At 42.7% G+C, this 10,147-nt stretch overlaps 2 protein-coding genes across 6 annotated transcripts; both read right to left on the bottom strand.

Annotated features, from left to right (window-relative positions):
* Positions 1-266: 266 nt before the first annotated feature.
* LOC108630453 (transcription factor rough) lies at positions 267-1,436 on the bottom strand. Its single transcript, XM_018033752.2, has 3 exons — positions 886-1,436; positions 570-804; positions 267-509 (listed from the first exon to the last, which is right to left on the bottom strand). Exons 1-3 carry the CDS (start codon positions 1,247-1,249, stop codon positions 293-295), a joined length of 816 nt encoding a protein of 271 aa, XP_017889241.1. The 5' UTR covers positions 1,250-1,436; the 3' UTR covers positions 267-292.
* Positions 1,437-2,837: 1,401 nt separating this feature from the next.
* Positions 2,838-10,142, bottom strand: Vha100-1 (V-type ATPase subunit a family protein Vha100-1). 5 transcript variants are annotated; one of them, XM_018033762.2, is made up of 14 exons: positions 10,005-10,142; positions 9,838-9,920; positions 9,249-9,737; positions 8,966-9,074; positions 8,700-8,896; positions 8,066-8,151; positions 5,526-5,652; positions 5,276-5,452; positions 4,998-5,210; positions 4,166-4,934; positions 3,865-4,094; positions 3,568-3,790; positions 3,323-3,494; positions 2,838-3,240 (listed from the first exon to the last, which is right to left on the bottom strand). In XM_018033762.2, the coding sequence occupies exons 3-14, from the start codon at positions 9,363-9,365 to the stop codon at positions 3,138-3,140; spliced, it is 2,523 nt and encodes an 840-aa protein (XP_017889251.1). In that variant the 5' UTR covers positions 9,366-9,737; positions 9,838-9,920; positions 10,005-10,142; the 3' UTR covers positions 2,838-3,137. The 5 variants fall into 5 exon arrangements, with proteins under 5 accessions (XP_017889251.1, XP_017889253.1, XP_017889250.1 ...); XM_018033764.2 differs by lacking the exon at positions 8,066-8,151 and adding an exon at positions 7,706-7,770; XM_018033761.2 differs by lacking the exon at positions 8,066-8,151 and adding an exon at positions 6,338-6,438.
* Positions 10,143-10,147: the final 5 nt, after the last annotated feature.

Genomic DNA, 10,147 nt, shown 5'->3' with positions numbered 1-10,147 from the left:
GCGTCAATAATTAATTAATAAATAAAATTGTTTGTTGCAAAAACTTTTTCTTCGTCCTAGCGAAAAATGTTTCAGTCAAAAGTTGTATCTCTAGTTATCAGCTACAAATTACTGTATTTCGAGTCCAATTGGGCCCCATTCGCTACCCCAACGATTACACGGGCGCTGCCACTCTTTTTAATAGCATCTCCTCGGTGGTATTAACATTAATTGTTATATTCAAATTTATTTCGTAATAAAAATTGTACAGCACGATTTATGTTACAATCAAAATTAATGAGTAATTAGCTTTCTAAACCAATGATATTTCGCTGCCAATCTTTGCGTTATTGCTACTGCATTTTTCTTCTTCTTCCTCTTGCCGTTCCGTGAAATTAACCGGATTGTTATAATTTATCGTGACACAGGAATGATTAATCTTTTTGTAGAAGCACAACTCGCAAAATCCGGAGCTTCCACTGTGATTTGGATTTATCAAGTTTATCATTCCACTGGTGATCGCAAAGTTCCTGAAGACATCATCTGCCGTCAATATACATATTAAATTATTATTCGTTCTTCTGTAATACCTGTAATACTGATCCAGCTGCGCCTTCTCGATCCTCTTGTCCTTCGCCCGTCGATTCTGAAACCAGATCTTGATCTGTGTCTCCGTCAGTCTCAAAGACGAGGCCAATTCGAATCTTCGGCCTCTGGAAATGTATTCCCCTTTCCGATATTCGACTTCTAATCTCAGAGTCTGTTCGCCACTGAAAGTGGTTCGCTGTCTCCTGGGCCGCCCCTCTTTTCTCCTTTTCCTAGCCACTTGACATCGTCAGAAACAATCATATTTTAATTGATTACCGAACGATCTTCGATCCTCGCTCGATGAAATCGGTAACTCACGGAAAGCCGAGAATCCCTGGAAGTGGTGATCCGAGCTCGGCAGCGAGTACGTAAGGGCGCGCAGATGCGGCGGTATCACTGGGAACGAGTACGAAGGATCGCCAACCGATTCGCGATCTTTCTGCCGCTGTTCTTGCACGAAAGGTGTCACCCTTGAACGAGCAACGTTCCGTTCATTGATCCTCGAGATCTCTTCGGCGTCCAACGTGTTATTATTGTCGCAGACGAAGACGTCGGAGCGAACGTTTGAGTCGTGCTTCGGAGACTCCGGTCTATCCTTGTCCTTTTTCGCAGTTTCGAGGTGTCCGTAGATCCTAGCGAAGAACTGTCGCGGCGACGATGGCCCTTCCGCTTTCTTCGACATTTATCGTCCGTGTTCAGAGTCCCACTGTGCCACTCTCTTTCTGCTCCTTCATTATAGGCGATCACACGGATATTCGACGAACGGCACTATTTCCATCGACATTGTTTCACTCGGTTATCAATTATAATTCCCACAATTACTTTATATTGACTATAGATTTATTACTGTTGCTACGTTTTGACAGGTGACGCGGCCACGGTACGAGTTCGAAGACACGCGAGAGTCTCCCGCGATCATGTCCATTCCCGCGATTTCATGAGGTAACCAAGTTCTCCCGGTACACAGATATAGATACAAGCGTAGATACGGGAAAGGGTGGGAACGGCGATTTAAACCACACCCCCGCAATACGCGTCGCGCCCGGCGAGCGTGCACGTTCTCCCCTGTATAACTATACATCAAGCATTATCGTCACTCCCAACCCCCGTGACAATGATCATCTTGCCTGGATGGGTAATTTCGCATCCACATGAATAAATACCCATCCACGTGGCCATTATTGTTATGTGACGGTTGTTGTAACGCTCCCTCCCTCGCTCCTTCAGTCTCGCTTTCTCCAACTTGCCTGCGGCCTCCCACACCCCCTGAGAAAAAGCACCTGCGCCAGATTTCGCCGCGCGGGAACGGAAACGGATTTGGCTTTTTCCTCGGCATTGTCGTTAATCGTTGCGTGTAATACGGATAGACTCGCTGCCATCATATAGACACAAGTACCCGTGCTATGCAAAATAGAGAGAGAGCGACGAGGACGATTGTTTCATTTAGAACGGTTTATTGTACGTTCGATAATTCTGTTATAAAAGTTTTGCGGATTTCACGCTTTAGAGAAGTATCAAAACTATTTATTAACTATTAAGCTTTTATCGCATCGTTGCTTGCAGGTAGCTCTTCGGCATCTTATTATGACGATTTTAAATCCGAATTCCTGGAAAACCGATTTCTTCTTTATTCTAAGGAACGAGTTTAGTAAGAAGCGTTTATAACGATCACGTTGAACGGGGGAAAAAATCAGTGCTTGGACGTTAATCGAATCGATTGCATTAGTTTCCGGTAACGTAACGATGAATTCTTTGATTCTTCTCACTTAGAATGCCCTGAGGATTTCTGTCTGAGAAACTGCGAGACCGCTTGACTCGAAATTTGTACAACGCTCTTAAACTTTTATCCCATGTTGTACGCCCACTGTGAATAATAATCTTTGCCGCCTGATGATCGGATCATAATAATCGTTGTTCAATAACGTTGACAATGGGTTTCGCAACGAATGGAACTAAAATCCCGGAATAAAAGGAGAGAAACACAGGAGGCTGCGCATGCACGTTCCGGGTAAAATTTTAGTTGGTCGTTCGCCTATTACATCGACTCCACCCGGATCCCCTCTTCCCGCCTCGCGATTGGACCGAACAGGGGTTGAAATACGCCCACGATCTACCCTCTGACAAAAGCAGAACTACCCTCTTTGTCCTCCTGAGCTCCCTTTAAACGCCAAGCGTGTATCACGAAGAGAAGGACCTCCGAGTACGTCTCTTTCTTTCGCGGTCTGAACGAGCAGTAAGGGAAATCGGCTTGAATGAATCAGACGCAAAGGTGTTTGTCAATAATCATCATTTATTGTTATTGGTAACAGGAATGCAATTTTCATGTTTCTCATGGTTCTGCGTTGTAACAGTTCAGCTTTTCTACTGTCAGATCCAATTTAAACAATCATTTGAAACCTCTCTTTCTAATATCCTTCGCCTTTTTAAACGTCGATTAAGCTTCTTTCACTAAATGCATATTGACTACTTTTATACAAGTTTAATAAGCATTCGATTACGATTCTTCTTACGATTTTGATTATATATTTATCGTTTAAGTGACAGTATTATTATTAGCCTGCTTGTTAATTTCAATCCTCGGGCGTGGATTGGGCCGCATCTAATATAATTTCAAACGAGAACGGCTGGAAACTGTAGCCCTGGCCTAAGTAAAATTTGCTCTGGAACTCGACCCTGGAACAATGACAAGAGAACGGTATTAGAAGGCTTCGGTACTAAATTACTATCTATCGTCGATACATTGAGAGTAACTTACCAGTGGAGTCGAAGCGTGTGCAGGAAGGCTGACAGTCCCTCCATCAGGACAAGGATTCCTACGGTCAGAACGGCCCAGAAGGCGAAGACTGCCCATAGCATGATACCACCGGCCCATCCTTCTCTGGTGAGCCCGTTCCTCATCACCATGTTCCACAAGACTTCGGACAATTCTGAAGAGAACAGTAGAAGGACGTTCGTAGATTCCTCGAGATCACCGGCGACGAATTGAACTGTTATACTTACGAGCATGAGCGAGCGACAGCGCCCATAATCTCAAATAAGAAGCTGTGTGAGATACGCTGCCAAGCACGTACTCTATGGTATGAATTCCTTGATGAATAAAAACTTCGGTCATGTCCTCTTCCTCCTCTTTCTGACCCGCTGGAGGAATCGCAGGATTCGTCGAGTTGTGAATGGCGTCCATTCCACCTTCTACATCACCGTTCTCTGTCCCGTGATTGTTCAGCTGAACACATTTAAAGAATTTATTTAAATCGAATCATCGAGCTCGTCGAGATGTTCTTTCAAAAAATGAATAACCTGTTGGTGCTGCTTCTTTCTGCTGCGCATCATCATCACCGGCTTTGCGAACAGCATCCAGGGTATGCAGAGGACTGCTAGAACCACGAGAAGTCGTTGAAAGCCGTCTTGACCCGCGTACATGTACGGCGAACATTCCTTGGGTGCTTGTCCGGGTTTAAAGAGAACCATGTTGATAAATGTGATCAAAACTGACGGGGAGCAAAATGGTCCGTGCTCAGGGTCGTTATCTGAAAGAGACAGAAGAGAAAGTCGTTTCAACGTTCGAGCACATTTCTTTCCATCTCGAATAACTACTCACGGTCGCTGTCCGGTCCGTACTTGAACCACTTGATGAACATCAGCAACACCATATAGAGGAACAAGAACACTAGGAACACGATCTGGGGGACGAACTCGCAGATTACATTCAGCTTCCTCTTGAAATACATGTGATTCCACAGTCCGACCATGACTCCGAACAGCATGTGAATCACTCCGAAAATAATCGAGATCTTCATTTTATAAGAGTTGAGGAAAATAATTTTGTTCTCGGCCAGCTGCCACACCGGGTCCATTCCGAACGGGTAAGGATATTGTAAATACTGATCCTTCTCGCTCGGATTGATTTGCAGATCCTTATTGTCGTGAACAGTACTATAATTGTACGCGATCTTCCAATTGGAGCCGAATATGTTTAAAGATTTCGAGAAAATATCGTTGTAGATCAAGCCAGTGTACATCGAGAACAGTCCCATTAAAAATATGATGTATCTGCCCCCGAAGAAGATGTTCCAAATTTCATTGTCGGACTTTTTAGCCATTAGAGGTTTCTCTTTGAGGACCATCCAGCCGCCGAACAGGAACATCAGCATTCCGTGGCCCGTGTCGCCGAACATGACGGCAAAGAGAAACGGGAAAGTGATGATGGTGTACGGAGCAGGATTCATTTCTCTGTAAGAAGCAACCCCATAGGCATCGATGAGGGCTTGGAATCCTTTGGTGAACTTGTTGGTTCGATTGTAAGTAGGAGGGTCTTCGAAAGTCTCCATTCGATTGAGAATAGGAGGCACCGAACTTCCGCTACGCTCCTGTTAAACGAAATATCGAAACATAAATTCCTCCGCACTGTGTCACGTTAAAATTCTAATTACCGTTCCACGTCTCAGAGCCAGCTGGATCGTCTCAATGTCCAACACCGGGACCCAGCACTCTGCTATCAGACACTTCTGCGTCACGTCCAAATTGAACAGATTCAGAGTGTGATAAATGGCCTTTATCTTCCTGACTTTCACGAACCAATTCTTAATGTTCTTAGCAGCAGCCACTAAGACTCGGTGGCGGTGGTCCTGTGTCTGCCCCAAGACCTAAAGAATTTCAGATAGTTTTAGTATCTAGCATGTTGTGTCGTAACGACGCGATAATGACTTACGGTGTTCAAATCCTCGATTCTCGTCATGACTCCCATTGCCATTTCACGGCGATCGGACGGGGCCTCCGGACAAGGATACAGAGTGGCTCGGAAACCTTCGCAGATCTTTTTCACTCGAGTCTTCAGTTGGTCCCCTTGGAAGAATATTATGAAGACCGACTTGAACACTTGGTCGCCCTACAGATGTATCGAACTTTGTGAATTCCTCATTGTCTGTGACATTCAATGTGATAAGATGGATAAAACGCACCGTCGACGGGTCCTCCAGCGGCGTTTCGATCTCAGCTTGTCTCAGAAAAACGTTTCCGCGACACGCTCGCCACAACATCCTCTCGAAAGCCGGGATTCGTTCCCTTAGTATCACTCCGGCCACGAAACTAGGATTTTTTCAAGCGAGAAAAACATCAGGATTACTTTTGCTATCTCCGTCGAACCAGTAACGATTATAGCTTATAATTAGGGCTAATCACGAGACTATTCCCTATACATACATATAGAGAGATTTCACTAAATTTTCTCATTCAACGTGTTAGTCGACTATGCTATCAGATTATGTTCTTCTATGTACTGTCATAATTGCATTCAACCTGTATCGTTTAGTGTCTCATTATGTCTAACTACCAAACGCGTCCAACTACCAGAAGTTAGAGAATCATTATACAAACGGAACGGTACATCGAAGCTTGGTAGTAGATTTTAAAAAAGCGATACTCAGTCGAAGAACTGTGTTCCTTTGTCACATTTAAATCTAACTCATCTAAAAATGGCTAATACATTGGTTTTCCTTTACCGAGGAATGATGATCTCTGTAGCCATGGAACACCTAAATTAAGTTTAGTTTAAATCAAGTGTGGCCAGTTTCGGACTGGGAATTAGATTTAGGATAGGAATCGCAGGACCTGTAGCAATAGGAACCGTGAGGTCCAGAGGATATGTAGATGTACGGGTCTTTTAAGATTTGAATTTCAGACCTTCGATCCGAAGCTTAGGCTTGTCCAATCTTTGTCCTATATCTTAAAGGTAATAAGAGGCACAGGACCGTGGTCTGATTGGGCTACGTACCCGAGCTGGACGGGGCCCAGGGCGGTCTGCCTGGCGATATTATCATCGCTAATCAATGCACGCGTCATCGACTCGGTCGGGTTCAACCCTGCGTGCTCTTGCTGCGAGTGTGACGTCACAAACCGTGAAGGTGGTGACCGACGACGACCACGAGGAAGACACAAGTTACAGAGACAGGGGGACGGATGAAAAAAAAAATTACACATCCACATTAGCAAACACTAATTTTGATGAACGTACACACGGTTTCAGGTACTTTAATTCGAATTTAGTTACTCTCGTTTAAACTGCTAGATTCATTAGTCGGTCTAACTTAATCTTTAATAAAAACGTAAACAAAATGGAAACGTACGAGGAGAGTTCAAGCTACTCTGATCAGAATTTCTGATGAACATTCAGAAAGTCGTAATCGTAGCTTGACATGGTTAACGGTATTAGTTGAAAAGCATTCTTCATATTCTCTGTGGTGTTAAGGATTTCAAATACTTGCTGAACATTTGCTTAACGATTAACACATGGAAACAGACAAAGCTAATCCGTACCGCACATGTATTTCAAAGATCTGGCTTTCGACGAAGAAGGAATTACATAGGTACCTATCAGTGGGCTCAATTTCAAATATTAATAGCAATAGCGAAATTGTGAGCGATCAAGCTTATGAAATATATGTGCTGATACTTGTGGATTCACGTAGAACTTACCACGAATCTCCTCCTATAAAATTACATCTGAAAGGTGCCCTAATATCCTTCGCCAATTTTGCGTCTTCAGCGTTCTCTTATCACACGCTCTTATCGGAATACAAGTAATATTAGGACACCTCCGTTGACAGTCTGATTTCTCTTCTAAAGATGCTATTACAAATTCATTGCATAAACTCTCTCGATTGTTAGATCAATCTCAAGTACCCATGGCCACATTATCATCATTTAATGTAATCATCGTCTATCAATCATAATCTTAAAAATCGTCGCCCTAATCGATACAGTTTGAATTTTTTTTTAATCGTTAAACTGTATTTAATATACTTCCGATAAAATCTTTACGTTCTTCATTCTGTTCGTTGCAAGTAAAAATGCCAAACTGTATCAACTGTTATAGAAACGTAATTAGTCAAACATTAGCTGCGATTGATTAAATTTCATCGTCTCTGTACCCGGAGAGATTCTTTCGTTTAAAGATCAAATCAATACACTTGGTTGTCAGTGGACAAAAAATTGTTAAACTACAAAGCCGTATAATAAAAAAAAATGAGATCGAATTCTCAAGTAACATTTAAGGCATTAGATTGAATTTGCATAATAATGATAATATAATAAGGGTGCAAAAAGTCGTTGATTAATGAGATAACGGTTGATAACAGCTTGCCTTAACGGGTTCCTATAGGACTGTGAGCCAAGAGTCTCTGTATCATCTCTGATGTACTGTAGGTGCTGCGAACACCATAGAATCTTTTGATGAAAAGCCAAACTATATGTATGTACATCAGATCGCGACGAGGTCTGTCCATCCCTGCTCAAACGCAAGCTTCTGTGCAAGCTCGATAGAAGCAGACGTGGACAGAATCAGCTCGTTGCTATTACGTCTATGCAAGTAACAGGTGACCCTATCTAATCTTAAAGATCATCGCGAATTCCCGGAGATTCCAGGAATATTATCGAATCTATGTAATTCTCGTTGATCGATCAGTGTAATTAATGTCCCCAGGATTAAGTTTATATTAATTACCCGAGCTTAAGAGCCTGGCCGCCGGCGCGGAGGCCCTCCTCACCCAACAGGGTGACCTGTTCCTCCTCGCGTGCTGGGTCGGCCATCTGCATCAACGATACACGTGAAACATCGGTTCCGTGTGTCTCGGTCATTTTGCAATAATCCATTTTCCTTCCTTTCTCTTTTTTTCGCTAGCTCCATTTCCCCTCGCGCTACAGTCTCAATAACTATCTCCGATTAATCCGAGCTGTCCATATTTAAAAGAAAAGCGATTCCTAAAGATTACGAAGTTCGTGTCTTCAGAAATTGTTCGAGATCTCCGTTTAGATCGACAAAGGGGAAATGGGTCTATCTTTTAATAAAAGTTTATCACACTCTTTATTATTTCTCTGTTAGTTGCCAAGACTATTGGCGTTACTATTCCTAGAAATTTACTAAACGATCATTAAATCTCTGAAAGATGTTTTAAAAAAAGAAAAAACAGAACAAAAATGTAATCTTATCGTTAATAATACGTATAAAACTAATCAATTAATCACAAGATTTAGTCTGACAGTAAGTCGAAGCGATCAATAATGTGTATAATAAGGATTAATCAATTAATCACGAGTTTAATCTATTCGTATTTGTCCTTGAACAAGTCGATTCTTACCTCATCGAAGAAGACCTGCGTCTTCCTCAGGATATGTTTCAGCTCGGTCAACTCCAGGAAATTTCGCTTCAGAGTTTCAGCATTCTGGTTCACCTCCCGCAACTCGTTCTCCAACTTCTCAAAAGTGGCCTCCAAATCGATCATCTCCCTAGGCTGAGGAGCCTCAGGATTTTCACCAGTGTCCAGCATTGGTATACCTGTGAAATGAGTTTAGAATCATCCAGGATCGCTTTTACTCGAACGGAAGAAGCGAATTAAAGACGTACCGTCGCGTTTTATCTCCTTCTCCAAATATCGTAACTTCCTCTCCATTTCATCGCAGCGACGAACTTCGTTGACGAATTTTCGTTGGAACGCATTCACATCTGGATTCAACTAAAAGAAATAAACAGCGGTGGGTCACGTACGTATATTTAATTAAACCATCTACTTATACGCTTTAGAGATGTACGTTTAGCTGCGATAATGAAACATGTAGGAATGTGCGAGAGTAAGTGATCATTTATTTGAATTAAATATGAGGTAGAATCGTTTGTAAAAGTAGCTTACGTCTCGAAACTGTACAAGGCCCAATTCGCCCAGCTCGGAGACGCAGGCATATGCGGCCTCGCTTTGCAAGAAGAGCTGACACAGGGTCATCTCCTCGCTCCTAAAAAGCGATCCCATCTTTTCCTCTGTGATCTTCCTCTCTTCTGAAACCTCTTCGTCGAATCGACGATTCCTCGTTCTCTAAACACTGCCTTTTACTTCCGACCCGATCCCAGGTCTTCTTCTTACCCAAGGCCCGTCAGAAACACTTTACGGAGCTGGACACGTCGTTGGTACAGTCACGAGGGAATATTTCACTGAATCTTTCTTGCTCTTCTTCAACGATTTATCGATCATGAATTATATAAATTATTTCCAGCCATGTTCGAATATTAATTTATAGATTTTTTAAGTCCGTTTCGACGAGATTCAATCGTGATCACTTCTACCTTAGTTACTAGCCTCGTCGAAGCGTTTCCTCGAACGACCTTCCTCGGTTTCAAGTTAGGTCTGGAATAAAAGAAAATCGATACAGAGGAAGGCATACGGTGTGTCTGTACAGAATTATTTGTCTGTATGCGTTAGTCACGAGGTAACACATGCAAAATACTTTTGCTGTAATCGATGAATTTACTGGTCGACGCCCACTTCGCTATACCAGCGCCGTCGGTACGTTCATATACACGGTGTGCTCTAAAAGATTCGGGTACAACTCTGTTCATATATAGGGTGAGACAGAAGAATGATTCTCATGCAAAATAAACAGATATCCATTACCGTGCCTGTTGACAAGTCTTGGAAGCATTCGTTCCGATTTGTTCAAACGTACAAACGCATTCCTTCGGTGAACATTAGAAAAGTATTCAATTCCTTACGAAGCCTCGTCGATATTTGCTGTATACTGTGAACGTGTCGCGGAA

Source organism: Ceratina calcarata, unplaced genomic scaffold, assembly GCF_001652005.2.
Source record: "Ceratina calcarata isolate Rehan_Ccalc_2016 unplaced genomic scaffold, ASM165200v1 scaffold77.2, whole genome shotgun sequence".
NCBI classification, from domain to species: domain Eukaryota; kingdom Metazoa; phylum Arthropoda; class Insecta; order Hymenoptera; family Apidae; genus Ceratina; species Ceratina calcarata.
The sequence above is the reverse complement of the archived record's forward strand: the minus strand, read 5'-3'. Positions and strand labels throughout refer to the sequence as shown.

Excerpts from the sequence above, each read along its gene's own strand:
- Vha100-1 (XM_018033761.2), bottom strand. The coding sequence starts at position 9,365 with ATGGGATCGCTTTTTAGGAGCGAGGAGATGACCCTGTGTCAGCTCTTC. Across the intron at positions 8,897-8,965 it reads GAAGGAGATAAAACGCGACG|GTATACCAATGCTGGACACT; the intron begins GTACGTCTTTAA and ends CTCATTTCACAG. Across the intron at positions 5,453-5,525 it reads CGCTGGAGGACCCGTCGACG|GGCGACCAAGTGTTCAAGTC; the intron begins GTGCGTTTTATC and ends ATACATCTGTAG.
- LOC108630453 (XM_018033752.2), bottom strand. The coding sequence starts at position 1,249 with ATGTCGAAGAAAGCGGAAGGGCCATCGTCGCCGCGACAGTTCTTCGCT. Across the intron at positions 805-885 it reads CCAGGGATTCTCGGCTTTCC|TGGCTAGGAAAAGGAGAAAA; the intron begins GTGAGTTACCGA and ends GACGATGTCAAG. Across the intron at positions 510-569 it reads CAGCTGGATCAGTATTACAG|GAACTTTGCGATCACCAGTG; the intron begins GTATTACAGAAG and ends TGATGTCTTCAG.